This window comes from Cariama cristata, unplaced genomic scaffold (assembly GCF_000690535.1).
Source record: "Cariama cristata isolate BGI_N322 unplaced genomic scaffold, ASM69053v1 scaffold1007, whole genome shotgun sequence".
In the NCBI taxonomy this organism is placed as follows: Eukaryota; Metazoa; Chordata; class Aves; order Cariamiformes; family Cariamidae; genus Cariama; species Cariama cristata.
The window spans coordinates 1-26,109 of NW_009626850.1; the positions used below are offsets into that span (position 1 = coordinate 1).

General features: G+C 38.1%; 1 protein-coding gene across 3 annotated transcripts in view; it reads left to right on the forward strand.

Moving 5' to 3' along the window:
* The first annotated feature begins 1,641 nt into the window (after positions 1 to 1,641).
* Positions 1,642 to 26,109, forward strand: part of LOC104164745 (thyroid hormone receptor beta) — a 47,519-nt gene continuing 23,051 nt past the window's right edge. The window contains exon 1 of one of the 3 annotated variants that reach the window (XM_009704180.1): positions 1,642 to 1,706. In XM_009704180.1, coding sequence (XP_009702482.1) covers positions 1,700 to 1,706 — 7 coding nt within the window. In that variant the 5' untranslated portion in view covers positions 1,642 to 1,699. Of the gene's footprint in view, positions 1,707 to 14,914; positions 14,961 to 21,772; positions 22,120 to 26,109 lie in introns of those variants that run through there. The other 2 variants (XM_009704179.1, XM_009704178.1) reach the window with 2 other exon arrangements.

Here is a 26,109-nt window from a genome sequence, read left to right on the forward strand (position 1 = left end):
CGGGGGCCGCAGAGCGCGGCGGGAGCGTCCCGGCGCCATCTTGTGGAGCCGTTGGGGGGTGACTGCAAAGCCTCAGGCGCCTGAGCTGCCGGGAGGGTGTTGAGCCCTCGCCGGTGTAACGCTGCGGGGGTTGATGAGCTTAGGTGAAACCGCGAGGCTGCGTCCCAGATACATTAATTACATGCTGCAGGTCACCTGCTTTCTCATTCTAGTGTTGTTGTCTGTGCCTGAATAGAGCAGAGGCGCTCGATGTCCTTTCGGCCTGCTGTTGGTCGAGGATATTTATTTCAAGGGCGAGGAAGGGAAATGCTCCCCACGTGAAGAGACAGTGGCTGAGAAGAAATACAGATAGGGCTGTGGCGCTGAATGGATGAAGAGAACTGGAAACTGAAAGTCTGTCAACAAAGGAAAGCCCAAAGCACAGTTTCTTAACGTAAAATGTCAAACCGGACAATCTAAGAGAGGTTCTGCTTCCCCTATAAAATGTCACTTGCATGCTGACCTTAAAAGGTGCGTGTTTCCTTACGATCAAGAGAGCATGACTCTGGTCGCAGGCTACTTTTCCACTGGCGTTAGTGAGGTCAGTTTTAGCCCTGGGATTTCTTATTTAAAAATTCTAATGAGATCTTGTCTCTATTCTGGAGTAATGCCTTTAGGATTGTCTCCACTCGGATTGGATTGTTGGTGCTTAAACTAGGGAGTGAGCTGGGATCATCCAACTGGGCACCGTGTTTTGGGCTGGGATGGCTGAAGGGGGCACGCTGCCTGTGATACCTCTGAAAAACATTATGGCTAGTGTAAATACAGATGCTGCTGAAGGATGATGCCATAACTGCTGTCAGTGACTTTCTCTCCTGTCATAAAATTAGCTTGCAGGGCTTCAGTCTTTGCTACCAAACAGGAAAGGAGTATAGTTAATATGTCATTGTGTATGTATGGGCATGTGAATGGGCGAGGCAATCTAAATATTAAAACTACAACTTTAGGATGCCAAATCCAGTTCCTCCCAGGTGCAGTTGTCTCCTTAATAAAATAGAAGATGATACTGTTCAAAAGCTAAGTAAGTACATATAAATTAGTTTTCTGCCAAATGAGTAAAAGTACTATTTACATCTCAAGACTCTGTAAAAGTTGATAGACTTCTGAGTTTCAAGTGATTGAAGAAGAATCGGTGTAACTGTGGACAGAGAATTTCTAATTCCTTTGAATCCTCTGTTCTTATTGAACTTGAGAGTAAGGAGCATACATCATTAGAAGCTGTAAAGTAAAAACCAATTAACTCCTAAAGTTACATAGTAGACCTAAAGGAACTTCTGCAAAAAAAATTAAGAGAAAGTGTTCCATGAAGTGGGCAGAAGCATTTTTTTTTTTTTCCTGCATCAGTAGCTGCCAGCTTTTTTACTTTGCTTCCAAATCCCTGTTGCCCGCAGCTCCTACAGTCCACCAGGTTTTGGACCTGACTTGCATTCATCAGCTCATGCAGTTAAGCAAGGTGCATTGAATTTAATGTGTTAAGCCATCAAACATGGACCATGATATTCAAGATCCAAAATGTTCCATGCTGTTTAAATGTTAATGGTATTCTGCAGATTTGCATTTATGGATGTATTACATGGGTGTTTTTTTTCCTTTTTTTGGCAGGTGACATTGGTGATGGAAGAAGAACAAGAATGATTACATATCCATAACTCCCAGCAGTATGTCAGGTAATCGTATTTAATAACAGCATCTATGCAATATTGCTTGCTTTGCTAGAGTGATTATTATTAAATGTTTACTGCACAATACTGCTATAACAAGTTCTGAATGCATTGGTGCTAAGAATTGAAATCTTTCCTCTACCCACAGCGTGGAGATGTGGCGCACATAGTAATCTTCCGCAACATTTTTCTGCTGAAACTCTCATCCTCCTTGGTTTTCCTTCAGAAACAAAGTTGTGCTTTGTTCTAAACGCACATTCCAACTTCCAACATTTCTGCTGAAACTGCCAGTACAGTGACAGTTTCTGCTGAGTACATTGGCCTAAGTTACTTTGTAATATGGACATATCCCCTGAGGTTGAAAGCGAGACAGTCAAAATCGTTTTACATAGATTACCAAGTACTCTTCAGATAATAATTGACTAGGTCTGCAGGTGGGCTGAAGATCCAGGGTTGAAATGACCATTAACCATTCTAAGTCTGCTTAACCATCTGATCCCTGCCAGTTGCAAAGCATTTGAAGGCTATATGTAAATCAAACCCCCCATATATTCTAATCCCAGAACAGGGTATCTAAAAAGATGTACTTATTATGTGGAGATCATATAGAAAACCAGAGAATTTCAGACTTCCAGAATTTGTTTTAGTGTTCATCAAATTGCATGAGAAAAGAAAATGTTCTGCTGATATTGTTTGTCAATGCATGTTTCAAGAGCCACACGCTATAAATGGGACCTTTTAAAAGCCTATTTGTAAAATGCAGCATGTGCTACATAGGGAACATCATAACAAACAAGACTGAATTCCTGGTGTTATGCTCAAGGGACAGTTTATTTTTACTGACTGGGCAGATCAAATATCCTTTCCTTTCCTCTAGAAGGCTCCCCTCCTTTTGTATTGGCCAGCAAGGGGTAACAACTGCATTCACCGACAAAGCTGGTCTTTTAAGTTTAGGGTCCTAGATGTGAGGTAGAGAGTAAAATTAATGGGAAAAAGAGTATTATTTAAATGCACACTTTCATAGTAAAATGTATTATTTGATAATACACAAGGATGTGTCACTTCTGGTTTTATGGTTTCTTTGCTGTCCATTGAAGCAGAGGTTAGGCACAGATGAATATAGGATGGAGACAGAGGGCATCGAGGCTTTTTGTGGAACGGAGTGGAATACTTGGTGTGTCAGGCTCTGGATTAGCATCATGGCCACATGAGGATCAGGAAGGAGTTAGTATCCTCAGGCTGCATTGGCAGGGCCCGCTGGAGTGTTTTTGCATTCTTCTTCAGGCATTCTAGGCATGATAATTTCATTTAGCAAATACCTGTTTTTGAAGAATATAAAGCATTGACATGTAACTCAGTCTCTCCAGCTCTCAGTTGTGCTCTCTTCTGTCTCATGTTAAACTGTTTTTCTTTCACCTTTTACTACAGGGCTTGATTTTGCTGTGGTTTTGGAGGGAGCAATTAGTAGCTTTTGCTATGTGATCGCAAGAGATGGGGAAGGAAATGCAGTGTACCCACTTTATCCTCAGCTTATCTTTTCAGGGTGTAGCATCCTATGGAGGGGGGTTTTATGGAGAATTCCCACTTGCACGCTAACAGACTTGTCTCGCTGGACTTCCCCCTGGCAGGGCAGCTCTGCTAAGCTCAGTGAAACACAAAACCTGATTGGAAGGACCTACGTTTTCTGCATTTCTTTTGAAAGAAAGGGGCAGAACAAATATGTGCAAAGAAAATAATTGCCAGGCGAAAAAAGAGCTTCATTGCAGAAGATGACTGTTGGTACAGCTGTAGATATCCACCACTTTTCATTATGAGCAGTTTATATTTTCTGTTTCTCACTGTAGGAATGAAATTCCGTATATGAGTGTGAATGTGAAAAGAGGCATGGATGAAATAAAAATATTTCAAAATCTATAAAAACTGCATAAATACCACCATCCAGAGCCAGACAGGACTCCTTTCCTAATGAATGAAAACGAAAGCTTAGATTCTGTTACTGAGCTGCTGGAATACGAGAGCAGGATCTAATCCAAAACCCAGACCAGTTGCCTAAAATAATAGGCTGTATTATTCTGGTTTTTTGACAGGTAATTTCTCTGCCCATATGTTACATTTTTGCTGCAGTAAGAATTTTGCTCTTGTAGGCACTGCCCCAAAGCCTCCAGTTTCTAGTGCAATCTAGAGAAGTTTTTCTGACAGAAGATTGTAGAGTTTGGCCTTCGGTAGTGAAGCTAGGCTTTACTAAATTTTGCAGTTGCCATAGGAGACATATTTTGAGTATTTTGACATCTCAGCTTTAAAAACGTGTACTGGTTTGATTATTTTGTGGCACACGTCTGTAATTATATGTGCTTATAGCTTTTAATAAAGAGAGAGTTTTCCAAAGTTATTTTGGGAACTTCAAAGTTATGGGTAACATGGAAGGATTTCAGAAGTGTAGAAGCCCTTAGGTAAAGGTGAATAAAGTGAAAAATGAAAAGCAAAATTGCTGCACCAGGTACAACTTTTGCATGCAAAAAGATCAATGGAAGGGCAGACGTTGAGTTAATGTGGTCTTAACTACTCTTCCTTTTTCTTAGAATGCAGTCAAAATAGAGGTCACGCAGCAGTATAGATGGAGTTAATGAACACCTAATATTGGGTACCTGATGACATTAGAAGCTGACAAGTGAAAAGCTGGACCTACAGGTTTTGTAAACACTCTGTTTGTCGGTATACTCTGGCAACTCTACCAGTTCAAAGTGTCAAAACCTGCCTAACTAGTTTTATGTACAGGTAATTCAGATGATGACCAAACATGAAGATAAAGGGATACTTCTGGAGAGGGAGACCTGGACATAACATGTCCTGAAGTTGAGTATGAACTCTGAGACAGGCACATTCTGTTCTCATAAACTGAAGCTTGGTACATCCCTAAAATAAATAGTCTTTAGATGAGTGAGCACACACATAAATGTAACAAAGCAAATCTGAAAGTTTAGCTTTCCTGTTTTGAAACCTGAGTGTTTTTTAAACATTCGTTGTCTTTTATGATAAATGCTGCAGCAGATGTGATGCTTTTAAAGAACAACGTCAAAAATGCGTTTAGGGAATGTAAGTAAAATATGTTTGGGATTTTTTTTAAAATAGAAATAAGTGGAAAATGACTGATTGGATGTTCCCCCCATAGCTCATCAGCAGCTTGGAGTTGGCACCATACTGTCCAGATAGTGATAGCTGGGAAAAAAAGTTCTAAGCATTTTAAGAAATAGTAGTATCTTAGCGATAACTACAAGTCTTTCTGCCATACGTTTGCACAATAGAATAGAAACATTAGAACTTTGGAAAGTAGTATTTTCTCATTGAGAAGATAGTACTTTCAAATAAATAAGTATGTAACATAGTTTGTTAACAAAATCTTGCTGTTTAAATACTGTAGTGAAGCTTCTGGCTTTAGCGTCGCTCTTCACTGGCAATAATCGTTATTCACTGGCAGTAACCTATCACTGAAGGCTTCCTTCTGCACATTTTGTCCCAAAATGCAGTACGAGCCCTGAGACAGATCTTTGTCTTACTTCATTTACTGGAGTAAGAACTGAAGAAGGAATTCCAGAATGAGTTCTAAAAACCAGGAAATAGTATTTGCAGAATACAGTAAATCTCATTAATTTCACCTTCGTGGCAGATGAAGATCGAATGTAAAGAATATAATAGCAGTGTCAGTGAAGTTTGCAGCAACTCTTTCACTGACTTCAGTAAGGCCAGGATTTTACCCAGTTTTTACTTGGAGTTTCATAATCGACTCAGATATCGTGCTTCTACTCTCAAATATTCACACTGTTCTATTTGGTAATGACTGTAAAGTTAGATCAAGATAGGAATTACAATAAAATTAAGTGCTTACGTTAGGGAATATAATTTAAATGTCATAAATGCATATTTTCAGTAAGTAGAATTTAATATGCAGCATTTCTTGTAACAGGTCACTCATTTGGAGAAGAAAATTAATTAGCTTTTGTGCCACAGATCGGTTTGAAAACCATTGTCTCCAAGGGTGTTGCATGTAGTTTCCAACAACTGGGAAAAGTAATAGGATAGGAAGGGTACCACCTTTTCTTCATGAGTCTTTTCACTGTAATGCTCCTTACCCTGTAAACTTGCCATTAATTCAGATGGAGAATAGTTTATTGTGTAACATCGGTTGAGAAATAATTTCTTCTGAATTCCTGTAATTATTTTCCTAGGATAATTTAATTTGACATACATCACTGTCTGACACTTCTTGTCTGCCAGACCATGATAAAATCCGACTAACTCAAGTGTATTATTTCTTTTAAGTAATGGACTTTTTAGAAGGACAATAAATACTTTAATATAAGGTTTTGTTACACCAGGATTCAGCAGCTTTGTAATGAGCTTTTAGGGATTTTCAAAAGGTTAACAAGATTTATATTGTGGGATGTTTTTGCATGAAGCTATGAATCACGCCATGATGGCTCTTATTACTTAGAAGTGTATTTTTGAATATGCAGTTAAAAATATCACACTTGGTAAGTTCTAGGTTACAGACATTCTGTTTTAATTTTAACTTTTTTGTTTTAAATTTTAATGTTTTTAAAAGTGCTTTCAAAAAGTGCTATGTAAATATAAAAGTTTCAAAAGGAAAGTGGTCTGCGTAACATTTTGTAATATTTCAAATTTTTACATAATTCTTGAATAATGTGTTGGGGTTTTCTTTCCCATCATGGGAAAAAAAAGGCTCTCTAAGAGTATTTTTTTCTTTAGGAGAAACATGAAGATCTTATGTCTATGTGTTTCTAAAGATGTTCAAGTTTGGTATTTAGACCTCATGGATACCAGCTATATTTTCCAGATAAGATGCACACATTTTTCAAAAAATTTGGATCTGATTAGATTTCACAAAGAACAGAGAAAACAAACACGCACTTTTTTAGCTTTGCAACATCTGCTAGCCATTTTCTTGAGTATGTTTCATAATGTTAGTGCTGATATTTTTTTCCTTTTCTATTTTTTTTCAATAATCCATCAGTATACTTAGTCCCTTTCATTAGTAATTTTATTTAAAGCAGAGGTGCTTCTTTTTGTTAACTCGTCTTTCTGAAATTTATTTCTGATGGGAGCAGACTGTTGTGTTTGAAATTTTGAGTATCATTCTTCGACTGTGTAAGACTGTTTCACTGCTGCCATCAGTGAGGAGTGCATAATGTCAATATAAAACATACTTCTTCATTTCGCAGGCAGAATGCTTTCAAATAGTTAATTAAAAAAACCCAAAATGTCCTTGTGTTCTGTCTAAGTCATCTCCACCAGCCTATAAAATAAAACGCTTTCCTTTTCTGTGCTTGCCACAGGAGTTGCAGCCTGCCATTTTATGGTCTGCATAAGCCTGACCACAGGCTGCTGTTGAGTTCTTCTGACGACTGTATGTCAGAGCAGTGAACATACACTACTTGTCCTTGATATGCAGTCCTATATGTAGAGAGGACACTAATTTTTTTGTGCCAAATATAAAGCTGTTGATGAACTATTGGAAAGCTACTATCCAATCAGGCATTTTCCAGTTATTTCCATCTAAACAAAAGACCTTCTACATTCCCTAAATGCATTTCTGATGATGTTCTTTAAAAGCATTGGATTTGCTACAGCGCTTATCATAAAAGAAGACAAAATGTTTAAGGAGATGTTTAAAGGTTGCAGACCATGAAGGCTAGACTTCCAGATCGGCTTTGTTAGGTTCCGATCACATGTCTGAAAACCGTTTAGACCTGTACCAAGCTTCAGTTTATTTCAAGTTTTAAAGAATACTCTCCTCACATCCCAGTTTGTCTGTCTTTCTGAAGAAGCCTTTGACTTCATTATTTGGGCAAACTTTATTTGTTTATTTAGTGGTTTTTGTCTTTCACAAAATATATAATTATCAAGACTGCTAGTTTAGTACCTTTTTTTACCTGGCCATTGCTCAAACCTCAGTCCTTGAACAGGAGGTGTTATTTCAAGATGTAGGGATCTCTTTAAGCAATTGTAGAACTACAATAGCTTGAACTGTTTCATCATTTTGAAAAAGCAAAGAGCTTTAATTATGTGCAGATATCTCCAGGATTTGCTGTTACTAAACAGTGGCCACATATACTATCCATTCCTTAGTGGGGAGGGGTGGAAGGTCTCATGTGGGACTGAAGAAAGACCATGTGAACTGATCTGAAAGCTCATGGTGAAAGCAGTACTCAAAATCAGGATTTTACAAAATGGTGGTAGTGATTTGAAGTGATTTGTGGAAGTGATTTGAGTGATTTCCCAAATGGTTTGACTGTAACTTACACGTTTTTAAAGAGCTGTTGTATGGTATTTTGATCCATAATCTGGAAATGGTGTTCTAGCTTCTCACTTCTATTTTAGTAGGTTCCCAGGCATTAAAAGAATTACCTAACACCATGTGGGGAGAGTAAAAATCCATTAACATTCCCACATTCACACAAGCAGTAGACTGCAAAATGAGTCCTGGAGAGGTGGATCACTGTCTGTTGGGCATCAAATTAATCCTGGTTTGAAACAAACAGAAGGAGGTGGTTCTGCACATTAAAGAGAGACAGATACTGGAACTCCTTGCCAAAGGGTGTTGTGAATGCAAGAAGTGTGCGCCAGAGGACAGTGGGCTGCACTTCAAAGAGGAATTCCTTGGGTATTACTACAGTTTAGATAGACTACAGGGGCTCAGGCTGACAAGTAGCTGGGGAGTGGGAGTCCGTTGGTGGGAACTCTGGTGTATGCTTGCTTTGTTCTTACTCTTCCCTGGGTATCTGCTTATGGCTCCTGTTGGAGAATGGTATGCAGGCGAGCCCTCTAGTTTGAAGAGAGCTGCTGTGCCCGGGTATACCTTGTTCTCAGAAAAACTCTCTCCCATGTATTGTACAGAGCTGTGAGAGGGTCAGATGCATTTAGATTCTATGTGACTGTATTGGTTAACATCACCTTCCTAGTTCCATTGGGTATCCCGGTGTCTTACTGCTTTTCCCCCTTATACCTTTGGTCATTCGTTTCTTTCAGTATTTTTATTGTATCTCTAGCTGTCCAAAGATTCCATATTCGAGTACACAGCTCCTGTTAATTCCTCTAAGGAGAGGGTTTCAGATAGCTCTTTACATACCAAAACCCTGAACCATTTACTTCTTTGTGCTCAGAACTTGCTTCTGGTTAACTTGGAGATGAACTGTCACGTTCTTCTGGGTATTCTTTTCCTCTGATTAATTTTTTCTTACGTTTAGAAATTTGAGCATAATGTCCGACCCAGGTTCTTGATGAGATATGCGTATGTCTAGTATTACTTTAATAGTTAATTCAACTTCAGTGTGTTTTTAAAAAGCTAGTTCACACTGAGGAGCTCATTAAGATATCTGTCAGCAAGAACAAGGATAAAACTGTTACACTGTGTATTAGAAGTTTCTTAATGTTACTTTTCTTACACGTTAAAAACTCTTTACAAAGTTTATTGTAATACCTGCGCACTCTTCTTTCGTGATGATGTAATCTTTGTCCAAAAGTGTGTTCGAAAATACTGAATTTTGATTTCTAATGAAAGCCATATTCTAAAATGTAGTATTTAGATATTTTGTAATATTGCCACTGTTAAAGCAAGTAATGGTACAACAGTCTTGGATTAAATAATCCTGGCTCTGTTTACTTCCACAAGCATACACATACACACATGTTTCTGAAATATTGGAAACCACCTGGTGGTTTCGGTAGACGTCACTAGTTCCACCTGCTATATTCCCTTTCTCTCACTGTACATTTTTTTTCTTGTAGTGACTGTCATTTTTACATTTTAAAATTTAGGAAAGAAATCACATGTTCTCAGTGGTTTTATTTATCACATTGTATGAAGGCAGGGTTTGCATATTTAGAAAGAAGAATCTGGCTACTCTGTATTAGCTGTGCTCCATCCTTCTACTCGTTCAAGGATCCTGTGAACCTAGTTTAAAAGTTGAGAAACTCAATTTTGAAGTGTTTCCCTGTTTGATAAGGAAGAATAAGAAGAAAATGCTATGCTGTTATTTGGGAGAAAAGGGAAGGAAGGGAAAGGCGAGGGGAAGAGGAGAGGAGAAGCACAATAAAGGAAAGAAAATAAAATGCTGTGAACTGACTGCAATATTAATGAGAAGAAATGAAACCTTAGCCTTGTCTGGCACGGGTAGTTTTATTATTCCCAGGACAAACACACATGAAAACTTCACATGCTTTTCCTTATAGTTACCATGTGTGCTTTAAAATGCTTGTACAAAAGATGAATTGGGTTTTAATTTTGCTGGGGAGATGTCCTTTAATTGTAGCCCACTTGCTTTTTTTTCTTAAGTCATTAAGTAGAAATCATCTAGTGTTATTGGACTGGGTCCATACAAAGCTAGGCTGCTTGATCAACCTCCTGTGCACCCCTCAGTCCTAATCCTGATTACATTTGCCTTAGTTGATCTCCCTGAAGCCAGCCCACTTCAATGTCCTTAGATGCTTGCATACTTTGATGTCTAAAAAAAAAAAAGAAACAACAGTAAAGTGCTGTTGCCCTTGCTGCTCTGTTTTCAGTAAGCTCCAAATATGAGAAGAGGCAAAACTTTATGCAAGAATCGCCTTTGTCAATCTTTTGTTTTGCAATCAAGTTAATGACAATTCAGAGACTGATAATATATTCACCTACTGGTACTGTTTTGATCAGCTACAAGTTGAAATTCTTAACAGGCTGTGAGCAGTTTTGGAATGTAAAATAACTTTTTGTTTTGAGTGGAAGTGTTTTTGTAACTGTAAAAATAGCAATCCTCTGACATCCCAGAACTGTTGATTTACCTTTTGCCTTGAAACTAAGTGATAGCCTGTTGCTGAGGGTGAAAAAGAAATGTTTGCACTCACCAAAAATGTGTGAGCAATGCAGTCTCTGAGGAGCAGGGACTGATTGTCTGTGTGGTCGCCCAGCAGCTTTCATCACCAGTGGATCTAGCTGTCAACTGGAGCTACTGCGCTATAAAGCAGTAATAATAATAACAGTAATACAAATGGCAGCCTTGAGTGTAACAGGGCAGATCCCGAGTTAGGAAAAACGGGTGTAGCTCTCGGGTGAGAGCAGGGAGGATTTAATGTGGTGCCTCTAGGGTTGTTGTGGTGAGCACAGGGAACAGGCAGTCTTTTCAGCGTGCTTTTTGGTCCTGTGTTGTGCACTCTGAAGTTTTTGTCAAAGTTCAGGATAGGTACACAGCTCATTCCAACAAGAAACGCTGTCCTCCTGGCTGGCTGGCTACCACCTCCCACCTTTCTGGAAGAAAGAAGTTGTGACTCCCTTCTCTTGAGATGGACTAAAGAAGGGAGAGGCGTTTTGTATCTCTTCCTTTACCGCTGTTGGCAGATACTAGTAGAGAAATAGGAAGAAAAACATATAACTGAGATGAAAACAAATGAATTGTTCCATTGTTTTTATAGTCCTTTATATACTGACATTCAGATAGTGCTGTATATCTGAGAACAGGCCAACCTTTACAATCACCCATTAGGAGTCTTTGTCTTGGCCTGTAGTAATTTTCTGAGAGATTCTCCTCGCCTGTCCGTTTAGTTTAGCTCAGTGGACACCTCATCTGCTAAAACTTTTCTGCTTCTATAAAACAAACTTACCTGTGAAGACACTCTGATGGGAACTTGAGAAAGTCTTTTGAACTGTTGACTGCTCAGATGCCGGTTGCTGCTACGATGTCCTGCTTTTATATCTCTGAAATTGCTTGATGATTCCTTTACTTACGTTGACAAGAGCAGCTCTAGGCCCTTCTTATTAGTCCCTCTTTATTCTGAAATAGGGCCTGTGGTTTTAGTCGTGATTCATCCCAGTAGGCTGTACTGCTTTCTACCTTGATTATAGCAGTTTTAATAGTAGCTAGAGGGAGAGAGATGCTTCTCTTACAATTAGGGAGCTCAGACAAAATTACGCTATCATCCTTTATCAAGGGTTTTGGTTTGACAAATCCAAGAGCAGATGTAGGAGATTTAAACTGCATTCTCTGTTGGGGAAAAAAACCAAAACAAAACAAAGCAAAAAGCTTTTGAGAAATTCAGGCAAGATATAGTAAAACAAAAGGAGTAGAATAAATAATGTAGTCCTGAGGTGAAATTGTAATTTAACATTTTAATAAGCTGAATGGTAATTTAGGACATACATATCTGTTGCACCACAGTATAGGAAGTATTAGAAAAGGAGACAAGTATGAGACCCCTCAGCGGTAATTCCTTACAACTTAATCCTCATCTAGCAAAATTTCAATGTAAAATGTCCCTGGTGACTGAAGGGAATTTGTGAAATGAACTGGAAGCTTGTAAAATTAAACAAACTGTAGCTAACATAGCAGGCAAAACAGTGAGACAAATTTTGGAGGGAACTGAAAGGAAAAGAGAGGATAATGCTGCTTGATGTTGAGTTAGCCTTTGTAAACTCTGCGTGGGCAAATTCCAAATGATGGAAGATACAATGGAATCAGTTTATTGTCATCGTTTAAGTGTGTCTAGAATCATATTTTAAAATCCCACATATGCTTTGCAAACACAGAAATTGGAAAATATGTTTTATTTTTTAAGTTAAGGGGGGTTTTAAAGTTCCTTACTAAAGGTAAAAATCTGTAAACCTTGTGTGACATCCTCTCTGAATCCTTGGGGAACAAAAGTTTTACCATTGCAGTGAGTGTATGTGTTTTAAATAAAATCAAAGGTAAAGTAAATCCTCATAGGCTAAAGGACAGCAAAGAGGACCTTTAATATCAAAGATAAATTTGGGAAAAACATACAGAAATTTTTGCCTAACAAGATTGAACAGCTTAGATTATGAATGAGTGATGTCGATTCCAGGACTAATAGCAAGACCTGAGTAACTGAGGATATAACACTCTTTTTTAAACAAGGTCAAGAATTGTGTGGGGTCAGTGGTCCACTCAAGGAATTGACAAAGCATAGAAGTATCTGTTTACAGAATGAATTACAGAAATGCCTGTATTTTTTAACACATATTGCACATGCCTGCCTCTTGCATTTATATAAAGATGCAATATTATCCATGCAGGGAGGTAACTGGAACGTGAAGGAAGACAAGGAAGAGGCAAGTAGCCTCGTACTGAAGGGTACGTTGTCTGAGGTTACAAAAAGCCTGGTGGAAGGGTGGGTTATAGCGCACGGTTCCTCTCTCTGCCACACAGAGTGAAGCGCCCAAGTTCCGTTCAGATCTTGCAGGGAAGTTCTGTGCAGCTCCCAGAGGGTCTTAACAGAACAATCCAGTCTCTCCCTCTGAGCTTAAGTTTATTATGAAATCTAGAAGATATAAAAGTGTTCAAATTATGTGTTCTTTTCATTTTTTAATATTCCTAGTATTTTCTGGGTTACTTTCACTATTCTATTTTAAATCTGATTATCCTCCTACAAGTGATATTCTCTTGCCATATTACCTGCATTTAGAGTTAGTTTTTAATTTTACTTAGAAAATCAAGTCTGAACTAAGAGCAAATTGATAAAGCCAGAAGTAGATAAGTGCAAATTCTGTAGTTCACTTACCTGCCCTGTGCATTGAAGTCTGTGATGGCAGATAGTTTCTCATACACATTCATGTAGTTGGTGTCCAGCTGAGAGTAGGTGAGTAGAAGGAATGGACTTTTAACTTCAAATATCAGGTGAGCTTACACTCCCAGCAGAAAAAAAAAGGTATACTTTTACCTCTAAAATTGAATAAGATACTGAGGAAAGCTATATATACTATTGGGGATTAACATAGGATAACAGTCTTCAATACTAACCATAATGAAGTTTTCTGAATATGTCCTATATTGGCAGAATTCCACTTAAGAGAAGTCTTAAGACAAAACTTTCAGAAACAGCAATAATACGATAGATCTGGTAACTGAAATCCAAAGTTACTTTAAATCATTTTTATCAGGAAACTACTGACTTAGTGTGCACTTTCTAATAGGTATATGAATTACTTTACCATGTGAAATGTATGTAAAATTAACTCTTGGGTCCATGAAAATAGCAGAATCTTACTGTGATTAAAACCACAGTGGATATTGGTTGTCATATGTCTGGAATTTGCTATTTTCTATAGGCAAGTTAGAAAGCTATTTTGTATTTGAATTTTGATACATATAATATAAAACAAAATAATTTCTTTAAATGTGGAATATCATCTCTGATGTTTCATTTCTGTAGCATTTAGTTTTGCTACCCAAAAGTAGAAAATGGGCTGTATTTAGTTTTACAGATTTATCAACTAGTGGTATCTCAGTTTCTTCTGTATCAAAGAATAAATAAATTTGCTTAATCTTTATGACTAATTAGATCAAATCATGCAGCTTTAGTATTGTTCATTATCTACACTAAACCCAAATGTCTGTACTCCTGTGATAAAATTAGTGTCTCTGATACTCGACTGTGACCACGACGAGAGAAAGGCAGTAGGTAGCAAAAGCGGAACTGCTAAGCATGCCCACATAAGAGTGTCACACTTAGGTAACAGAGTGTCCCTCAGGTCAGCCTACGATAAGAGCAAAGTCAAACAAGGCTGAATCCTTGATGTTTTGTGTTTTAAGTATCTGAAAATTGTTCACGACCAGCCTCGACCTACAAGACCTCAAGTGATCATATGAGCAAGGCAATAAATTGGTGGTAACTTGCCCTGAGGCCCGTGTTGTAGTTGTGATGTTGTGAAAGTTAGATCTAGTGTTAGCCTGTCCACATAGGTCTGCCTGCTTGTTCAGGCTTCACAGACAGGAAAATTTTCTATTTACTTGTACCGAAGGGGAACTATGGTGGCTGAATGGGCATGGCTGAAAGGCTCTGCATCACATCGGTGCAGTCAAGTGGAAATGCACGGGAATACCACGGCATCAGGAGAGCTGGGGAACCATTTGCTTTCCAAAACTCCACACCTGAGCAAGATTTTGGCAATGCCAACAGTTTGTAGCCCTGCAGTATTTGCCAAACATCCAGGATGTGGCCTCCTGTCATGGGACAGACTGATTCACCTTCCTGGCAGAAATCAGAAATGGAATGTGGTGGGCATAGCAGAAAACCATTTGTGTAGGAAAAGACACTCCAAAAATTATGATATCCAGAGGAATGGAGAGCAGCTTTCGCAATGTCTACATGCTTCAACTTGGACTAGCACAATTTTACAGCCAGGCCATACAAAAGCAAACTTTCAAGTCATGTCAAGTGCCCAGGAATACCAAAAAGAAGAAAAGAAGTGTAAAGGTAACAAGACATTATTATGCAGAGCACAGAAAATGCTGTATTTTAAAAAAAAAAAAAAGGTTGTTATATCTTTGTTTATGGTCAGGGGTTTGGCCATTGGTAAAAGCATTATTATGTGGGGGGTATTTTCTTGTTAGCAATTTTTTTTTATTTTAATTTTTTTTTTCAGTGGGGATAATAGTGATTTTTTTAGTATTCCTTTTTATTCTATTTAATAGCTTTGTGAAAAGCCCTGATGACAATGTGATGAGTACTTACTGGGGTTTTCTGTGTGATACCTAATATAAAATAGTACCTATTCCTTTAGCCCTTTAAAAATTTATTTGTGTCTCTCTTTATGGTCTTGATAAGCTGATCAAAAATCTTTCCTGAACCTGGCCTTTTTAAATAAAGCATATCCTTTATACATTAAAAATGCAAAGGCAAACAAAAGCATTCTTTTACTACTTTCAGGGTGTTCATCTCTCACCTGTGACCATGTCGTTTGCCTTTTCTTCTTTCTTATTATTAACCATCCCCAAAGCCTCAGGAAGTGCATGTACAGAAATCAAATAAATGGAACTTCTTGCTATGAATATTCTTTTCCTCAGTAGTTAGGAGAATTAACCATTTTCTTTCAAGTAGCTTTTTTTGTTCACATCAGTGCAGCATTGAAGGAATTCCTTTTGAGCATCACAGTTGCTTAGGTATTAGCACAAATTTAGTGCTTAAGTTATTTTTATTCCTTTTTAAACTGGGATAAATAGTTCTTCATTGTTCTTTGCCTAAAAAATAATTACTGCATATTGGGAGGGAGGGACTACAGGTTGTTTTCTTTTACTTAAGTCTTGCGTCACTCCAGGAAGAAAGATTACAGTGTCAGGCAGGATATCACCTCATGAAAAAGTTAAACTGGTCTAAGTACCTGATTTCTTTAGATTTAGTTGCTCTTTACCTCAGAATGCCTCTTTGCTAACAGATGTCAGGTGTTGATCGCTTTAACGTCTTACTAAGGACTGTCAGGAGGCTGCCAAACCCAGACAGTCCCACCCAAGAATCTGTTAATTATGTTGTGTCAAACTACATTAGCTAGCTTTCTGGGTTTTATTTTTGAACAAATGGAACTTTTTACCTTGAAGTTTTCGTGTGGAGTTGGGGTAGGGAATGACTCAGAAAAGGTACACGTTTTAAGGACTGGCAGTTACTTTCTCAAGAGATAAGCTGGGTAATTAACTGATGTTTGCTAACAGGGTCTTCCAATTACCAGATGTGGGGAGACTTAACAAATTGGGTTGTCTGGGTCACAGGTCTATAATTACTCTTAGCAATATTTGCTCAGAGAGCATCTTAAAAGTTGTCAAACACTATTCAAGAATTTTGTTAGCCAGCTTGTTGGCAGACCTCTTGAGGAGCAAATGCTTTCTGACAAGACTCTGTTCTACCTACATGTATTGTGAATAGTGCAAGGAACTAGTGCAAGAAAACACAAGCACAAACTATGGAAGAGTCTTGATGATGAAAGAGCAAGCTCCATTCTCTTTTAACCAAATTTATTCAAGGTGTCATATATTTTCAGGGAGAACTGAATTTGTGGTGAATCTGAACATTTAAATATAAACTATGACATTCTTTGTTATCCAAACAGACTAATGAGTCTGAAGTGTTCCAATAAAAGGCACATCACAGTGGCATTTTATGAGTCACATACAAATTTAGTGGTATGTCATAACCGACGTACAGCAGGTTTTGTGAGAGAAGCCCTTTAGAGAAAGAACTAACTTAATACATCTTGAGAAAAGACGTGTGCTGTTGTGTAAGCAAGATTTTCTTCAGGTTTAAGCCAGGCCTAGCTAGTTTGAAGCTTGCTGCTTCTGTTGCAAACCCAAATAAATTATTTTATGCCAGAAAGCTTTAGGTCTTTTTCCCTCAGCTGTATCGCTTGCTATAATAAATACAGTGTAGACAAAATGACAATTTTTAGTGTCTTTGATTCCACTGAGACATACTCCAGGAACTGTCAAATGCTATTGTAACTTTATGGCACTAGAATTCCGTTAACTCTACATATTTTATGATTTAGTCACAAGTAGAGTTTTCAAATTAAGATCAATACTATATAGAGTTAATTTTCTGTTCTTGTAAGTGCTCGGTATTATTTTGAATTCTGGTGTTTGAGGTTTTCTTAGTTTATGACACTAAGTTTGCATAGTCATATTTTTGAGGAACCATTTTGAGTCTCTGATCATAGTACGTAAAGTGAATGAGTAAGTGCAAATATATACATTAAAGAGAGGTGGTAACTTACGATGTGGGCATGGAAATAGCTCTATTTGACAGACGATGTCTGTTGCAAAAGCCGCGTTAGTACTTCTGCTCAAAAACTGTTACAGTTTTCAGTGTATTTTCTTTATGATACGAAAAGATAGGGACTGTCTGGGATGTGCCCCGTGTTATGTGGTGTGAGACCTGAAAGTGCAGATTTTTGTTCTCCTTGAAGAGCAGTCATCTTTTTTTCTTTTTTCCCCCATAACCTTCATCAGAGGTGGCTGAGAGAATGCAGGCAACAAGAAAATCTATAAATAGGAAATGTAACAGTTATGTTGTAACATGTAAAAATATGTATTGTAAATCTAAGAGCTGATGATACAAGTGTGCATAACTGTTAAGAGTTTAGAAAAGTATGTTTAATCCTTGCAACTACATGTTCAAACATGCAAAACTTTTTGACCAAATACTGGATTTTTATTAATCTGTACACTTAAAGCATAAACACAACTGATGTAAGATCCTTCCATTTGGTCCTTTAGGAGCAGCAGTCTGCCCTGACTGATTTAAACGCTCTGCAATACCTCCCACCTACTGACACTGCCGAATCTTTTAAAACTGGCACGTAGGGACCCTAACTGCGGCATGGAGGTAGCCAGGGCTCTAGACCAGGGGTGCACAGTTTGGAAGCAGCCAGGAGAATAAGACTCTTGCAGGTAATATGCCACCTGCACATTCACGCAGGTAGCCGAGGCACACAACGGAGTGGATTGCGCTGAAAGACACTTCTTTTTTGTGTGTCGGGGATCTCTGTTGGTTGGGGTGTACTGTCGGGATGATCGTCCACAGGAATACTGTCTTGCCTTAACATTGCTGTGGGTTCATTTTGGTGGGTTTTGTAACTGAGTGAAGTCACAAGAGAAATGCAGCTTAGTGGGGCATTTGTTTGTTCATAATTAAAAGTTTTAGTAAGAATGTTTACAGCGGGAGTCGATGAGGAGGTGCATGGTCTAGTGTAAGGCAGTCTCTCCTTTCAGGCATTTTTGGCCTGGCTTCTGCCCATCCAGTGTAACATCACTGACTGTACTACACTTACTTCTGATTTACACCAGGGTGAGTGTTTCAAAACCTTTGGGGCATTCAAGACTCATGTTCAGCAAGTAATTTCTACCTTTTTTAATACAATGAACTGACACCTCAGGCTGCGCAGCATTCAAACTTTGGATCCGCTTCTGCCGCAGTATCAAAGTTTCTGTTTTATGACTGGCCTGTTTGCTCGCACCAGAGGTTTTATTCTGCTGGTGATTAATTTCCATGTGCTCGCATAATCAGACACTTGTGAACTAATAAAAATCCAAGTGTGATACTACATTGCTGAAGGCAATGAAAGCTCAGCATGACATGATTTAAATACTGTAATACTCAAATCAAAATACAAGACAAAGAGAAGCTGTTAATATTATTTTCTAGTCCACTTTCAGACTTTTGATAAAGACCCCCTCTGACTGTCTTTTATCAGATGATTTAATTCAAAGTGATACATGAAAGGGACCGGCAGGATTGGACCCTAAGAGGTTAAAATGAAAGTATTTGGGGCATATTTCAGTTTTAATAGGGATGTTAAATCTTTGCAGTGTTTTTTGAACTGATTGTTGTTCCCTTGGAAATAAATCTGCAGTGCTATAAAGCTCTTTAATGTTAGCACATTACAGGTAAGGAACCGCCATTTTCTGGATTCTCTGGCAATGCTTATCGTTCTTTTTTTTTTTTTTTTTGGTCAGAAGAGGCGCTCATCCATTTTTCTTGTTCTCCTCATTCTTCACAGTTTCATGTAGTTTAATTTCCTTGCGGTGTTACAGTAATTCTGACAAAAGTAGTACATATGCCACATTTCTAAGCATTATTGACATAGCAGTAGAAAATAAGAAATGTCTGAGGGATTTATTTTGGAACAAAAAGTAAGTCACAGGCTGTGCCACGTTGAGATACTGTATCGTCAGGTGCCATCCTGGCTGGGACAGCTCTGTCCACACACAGTCTCAATTCTGTGTAGCTTTTCAGTAACAAACCTAAATCAAATTTGGGGGGAAAGAACAAGAGAAGAGAAGATTCGTAGAAATTTTGACTCATCTGGCAAAAGAAATCCACATGGGGAAAAATTCCCACTAAGAATTTAAAGCCTAGTTCTCCGAAGCTTTTCTGAGTGGTATAAAAGTATCTAGGTATTCCGCTGTGCTAACCTGTACAATACAGCCTCACCTCTGTGCAAGCTCTGACATAAATTCCTGTTAAATGTACAGGAGATCGTTTTGTGGTAAATGAACAACCCGCGTATTGCACTTGTGGAATATTTTCTTTCTGGCGAGTGTGGAGAAGTACGCTTGGCAGGTTGTACGCATTACATTTGTCTGCACTACAGTATTACCAGCCGATCACATAAACAAGTACGGTTTGGGGGGTTCTGTGTAAAGAACTATTGCAAAGTTTCTTAGGAAGCACGGGCATGTTTTTATGAAGTGCTGAACATCCATTCTTGAAAAATCAGAGCTTGCCTAAGACATGCTTGTTATCGCAGACAAAATCACTGTTTGTAAAATCTAGATCATGGGCCTGAACTAAAATGAAAATGAACTTCTATTTTGTGCTTTTTCACATGGTATCTCACGGTGCTATTTGTTGAATTAAATCTTTAGTAAAACCAGCATGGAGAATGAGGGTTCATTCGTGTTTTACTTGTGGGATTTCAGTAACTATTAGTGCTCTTAATGAAGTAAGCAGAGTTTTAGCAGAAAAAGTTCATTTTGGAAGCGACTTCGTTGACTTCAATAGACTTGGTCTTGATAGAGTTCATTTTGACTTACCAAATGTATTATTATTTTCTGAGCAAGTTAATAAGAAATGTGTGTTAAAGATGCTTCTTTTATAGTTAGAGGAAAAAAATTAAAAATCCGAGAATGAATTTTAACTTTTCTGATCCTCAGAAGCACATATCCTGAATTCTGTTAGCCTGCACATTAAATACTAATTGGCAATGCTGCTTCTTTATATAGATTAGTTACGGGTGTATGTTGGAAGGGAGAACATTTCTCCGTCGGCTCTTTGCATTAGACTGAAATATTAAACTATATCGGATAGGGAGAAATATGTACGTATCATGCCCAGTTCTTACCTGTTTCACTGAACTCTTGAGGACATTTAGGTGTATGTTCATCAAGGTTGTTAGGTGTATACTTAAGATCCTAGATGAAAAAGGGCCAACCTACATGGTAATTTTGGCAATCCTGTAGACAGTTTAATCTGAGTGAAACAAGAAAACTAAGACCTCATTATCGAATCAGTAATAAGTCTGCTTCCTAATAATAAGAACAGAAATTAGAGAGGGATACCGTCTTGTTACTGACTTCACAAGTTTTACCATATTTTAGCTGTGCTGTAAAGAAAAAACCTATTTTGCCTAGTAAAAAACAAATAGCAGCTAGTATAAGTTAAAATAATTTCTTTTAGATCAAAAAGAATGGCTGATTAAACAAGGTATATTAACCGTATTGAGGTTTGGGGTGCATTAAGCAATTATAAGATCATACCATTTTTGTTGTAGTGGCATTGACATGTTCATCGCTCATCAGTGAGCCAAAATGAGCAAAAACCCCTCCTTACGCTACTCAGTCTGTTGTCGAAAAAGATACGCTTCTGAAAGTACTTCATTACTGAAGCATAAAAGATAACAAAGCAGAATAGCAAAGCAATTAGCTTATTGATGATATTTAAGCAGTGTTCTTTTTGCTGATTATATTATTTTGAAGTTTCCCACCTGTTGAACTCAACAGAAATTACCTCCCCAAATCACTGAAGTTTAGCAAAGCTGCTTTCCTGTAAATGCATTACCAGGCAGCGGGGAGGATTGTGAATGTGTGGAAGGCTGGGGAGATTCATGCATGTAATTCTGTAAAACAAAATCAATAAAGCTGATGACAGATTAAGTTGCTGAATTTTGTAAAACTAGACGACTGTTTGGGTCATCAGCACAGCACTATTGGATTTTCTATGGTTTAATGCTGAAAAACAGGATTATTGATTTTAGGATTTTCAGCGTATCCCCTCTGGGAGTTCTTAAGCAGTCTTTATAATGCTTCACACTTAAGTTGACAACTACAGTGACATAACTGTGTCCTCGCCTTAGTAATCATTTTCTAATCATATTGGAAAAGGCTGGAAATGGTTTATAAAATGATTATGCCAGACAAACGGAGGAACAGGAGGGTTGTCGAGACGTCGCTTCTTTGTCTGGTGGTCGTTGCTACCTGCCTGCCATCTTCCCTTGGAATTAACTTACAGTCACAGATTAAGACCTTTGACTGTCATAAATCTGCTTCCCAATATGTTTGACTGGCAGGGGAGTTCACAAGCCGTCCCAATATAAATAGGATTTTAGCACATCAGGTGCTGCTCCAAAGTAAAACGGGCTATTTTGCAGTCGACTTTGTTGGTGTATATTCATTGCTCCTCTCTCGTTCCATGTGTATGCATGCCTGCGTGTGTATGCATGTGTGTGTGTACGTAAAGTAGAAGCTGAGATAGGGTAACAAAATGAACTACTGTATGCAAGAAATATATGAAGTGCACCCAGCTGCTGGTAGCAATTGCTACATGCAGTCCACTGATTATTGCACATATATCGAAGATAATCAGGGTTACAGCAGTTGTGATGCTCAGGTCCTGCACAGTAACAACATATATATGGAACAGGCCTGGGCGGTGAATCAGCCTTATACCTGTAGTTACCCTGGAAACGTGTTTAAAAGCGAGTACTCTGACATGGACATGGCCCTGAATCAGTACAACCAACCTGAATATTTCACCGAAGAAAAACCTACTTTTTCTCAAGTGCAGTCGCCATCGTACTCGCAGAAGAAAGGTAGGGGCAATTTATTTAAATAACAAAAAAAAATTATCTCTGTTTTTGTTTTTGTTTTGCTTTAAACTTACAGTTGCATCAGTTGGCTCAGATACATCTTTGAATGTGAAGGCTGCCTGTTCAAAATTGAAAGCAGCAGTAACATAGGTTGCTAGGTGATTGTAAGGTTTTTTCTGAGCAATGAGGATTTCCAAGCACTTTTTCTTAATCTATAAAAGGCGTTTGCAAATATATTGCTTGTTTTCTGCTTTCTGGGGCTATTAAGTTCATTTGCTATTCACCAGTGAGTTAGATAAGAAAGTTTCTCTTCTGAAATGTCGTCATTATATATTCTGCATCTTAAAGCTGTGTTTCTGGTTACATACATACAATTTGTGTGAGTCCTCATTATCAGTAAATGTGAACTCTGTTTACTCAGCAACCTGGGCAAAATATTTTGAAAATAGAACTGTAAATATGTGTGGGAAAATGATTACGTTTAATAGAGTTACTGTCTTTTAAGTGAAAACCATGTAGTTTCTGATTATGCAAAGCAAAAAAGACTGAAAATTCAAGAATATATCTATGCAGGAAAGACTATTCTGCATCCAAAAAGTTGGATCTAATTGATGTGTTTGTGAGAGAGAATCAGTGCAGTATCTGCTCCCTCAGGGTTAAATCATTGCCTGTTTTTAGAATTTATTCTTTTGCTTTCAAGTAAGCAGAGCAGATTCAAAAAGAACCCAAAATACCAACAAACACTTGGAGATGTTTTTGGTGTTATTTGTTCTGAACTCAGACGAGCAAAGTGACGCATACAGAGTATCCGTTCTCTGTGTTTCTTTAAAATCACGTTATTAAAATCCAGTCTGTTGTACCAACATAATGTCCTTTTTCTATTAAGACCAGATGTTCTGTATGCAGTTGTCCAAAACCCAGATGAATCTGATATAACTAGGTAGATAGAGAAAATACCATTTACTACTTTTAAAGTGGCTTTGTAGTAAAAAGTAGGCTGTTTTATCTTATTAACTACATGGAAAACTGAAATGTTTTCCTTTGTGCAGGCAATATTCATTAGCACTTGGTGCAATAAATCTATATGTTTGGCAGAAAAATGTCTTAATTTTGTACTTTGAACAGCATTGTATTTCATAATAAAGGAAGTATTTTTTAAAATCCTGTTCTGGGAAGCTGTAAGAACATGATCAAATTGTAGACCAAATGTAGTTGTGGATAATGCATGGTTTTGTGTTGCACAACATTTTAAATGCTTTTTAAGCTGTTGGGTTTTAACTAATGAATTTATAACACTTTGTAGACTTTTTCCATGTCTTGTTTTTGGTTAAAGAAAAGTAATACTCAGGATTAACTTGGAGAAAATAAATACTTGCTGTTGCAAAGTCAGTGAAGGAATACATTTTCCATAATGTTAAAGGTTATAAAAAATAATTGATACACCTAGGTCAGAGCTTTCAGTAAGTTATTTCAGTACTCGGACAGCTGACGTCTGCTCTGTTTAAAGTTTTGGGACTTGTTTGGTTGAAAGAATACAGAGTTGTTTTTAAAAACTGCTTGTCTGCCCTTATTTTCTACTACCTCAGTTTCACTAAGAAATGGCAGTGAATTTTGGTGGAAGCTGGCTCTCAAGCAGGCTTTTAATTGATCATTCATGGAGACTGAGCAACGTGCTTTGGGATTCTTCAGAGCCTTATTACTGTGATAATCAATAAAAAGTTGCCTCCCTTCTGTCAAATCTTTGCAAATGCTGAGTTTGTTAAGCAGAAGAGATCTAAACTGTGTGGGACATGTGCATCTTCTCTCTTTTTTTTTTTAATTTCCATCTTTTAACCAAGCTATCATAAAACTAATGAATCTTTTAATCCTGTCCTAAGAACAGAAGGCTCTGCGCAGGGCATGTGTGTCTGTATTGATCCAGAATTGATTGGGGGGGGGACGGGGACGGGGACGACAACGAGGGAGTTTGTTAGAGAAGCCTTGGTAATAGCCCATTAAAGCAAAATTAAGTCCCTAAGCAGGTGTTCATGAGGAGTCTTGATTGTTGCAGTTGGTATTTCTGTTAGTCCCCTGAAATTTCTAGTAATCTCAATAATATGCTGTCAAATCAGATTGTACTTTACTGTAGCACATGGAGTCTTTTCCTATCAAAACTTTTGCTAGTTATTAAATGGTTAAAGTCTTCTCTTCCCACTGGTAGGAGAAAAACATCAACATTTTATATGCTGAAAAAATTGTATCTTTTATGAAAAGGAGTTTAGTTACTTCTCTATGTCACTTTAAAAGACTTCAGAAAATAACTTTAAAAGACAAGAACCAAAGACCCCAACAATGTGTCACTAAAGGAAGAAAAATAAGTATTTAGAAAGTATAGCCAGTTATTCTAAAATATAGGAAAGCACTTAAGCTGGTGCAGTTTTTACAGTACATTAAAAACTGTTATTTCCTGATATCTGTCACAAATTCTGATGAAAAGCATGAATTTTAAAAGAAGAAATTGTGCTCTGGAAAATCAAGAGGTGGAGGTGTGGTTTTAACTTTACATCTGCTCGTTGCTCTGTTATCTTTTGCGGTGTCATGTACGCTGTTAAAAGGTAGCAGCACAATATTTGTGCAAGAGTTTACTGGTTTATTAAAGAAGCCCTTTTGGACCTGATCCTATCATAGGAGACAGGCAACTAGATACGCTTTGTTTTCTACATGCGGCTGTGAAATCTGATGAGCAGAACAGGGCTCAGCATCGTTGAGAACAAGGCGCTATGCCCAGTTTTGTCCCAGAGAGCTTAAACTGGAATATTTTTCCCCTTTTATGGTGCTGCCGGCCACGACGAGCCTGCAGCACCGCACACGGGATGGGTGATGCTCCGGGGTAGCCCATGCCACGCTACCCTTGTGTGAAGGCTGAGCAGATAGGCAAAAGTGGCCCTGGATCTCCTCACACTGCCCATACAGTGAGGAGGGATACCCAGTGACCGGCAGTCAGGAAAGTACAAAAGAAATACATACAGAGGTCTGGAAACCTCACAATCCCCGTGTTTGGGGTGTGTGCGGTGTTTTGGCCATTGGGCCAACGTTGGAAATAGATCTGCAAAGTTAAAACCGGGATGAGAGTTGGCTCTCACTTCCCTTTGCCCAGTCGTTTCCCGGACAAAGTTAATGACAGATGCCTGGGAGTGCCTATGAAGTTAGGGTTTAACTTCAGGCTCGACGGGGGTGGACCAGAAGTAACCAGAGGCTGCTCCCCAAACCAAGGGTTTGCAGATGGGAATTCTTGAGTCGGGCTGTAGCAGTGCCAGCTCCTCAGCCCTGCATCTTACCCTGCTTCCCAGATACAGGGCGAGGTTAACGCTGTCTTTTGAAGGGCTCTTGGTATGATAGGAGAATGGGGCTTTGAAATTCTTGTTATGATAATTGTAATTGTCATTATTATTTCCCTTTATGTTTTCTCAGGCAATTTACATGCAGCTGAGAATATGTACTGTATGACTGCTAGAATATGCAAGTGAATTAGTCCAAACTGAGTTCTCAGCAGTGTGAAAACATTAGGGTACTTTCTGAAGAGTTAAGAAAATGCAACATGGAGGTTGTGTCAAAATGTCTTCTCATCAGTGCAGGGAGTATGTGTGCATATAATCAATTTACAAAAGCATTTGTATCTTGACCTTTGCAGCAGAGCAGCTCCCAGTACGTTAACAGTTATTTGGGGCTTAAAAGTTACTAATTTTGCTCTTGACCACCCATCTAAAGAGATAGCACTGGTCAGAAAAATTGCATCTTATTCAGCAAATCATTATGCATTTGGAATTATATGTTTCTTTTTTAATAAAAATGTCAGTGGAAGAAGTGTTTTCAACTCTTTTACTGTAATCTTTCCACAACCAAATGAAGAATGGGAAAGTGAACTAAGTAATATTTTGCTTTTGCATCAGTAGTAAAACTGATGTTCAGTGAGGCTAATTTCTAAATAAGTTACTTGTGGTACTAAGTTACGGT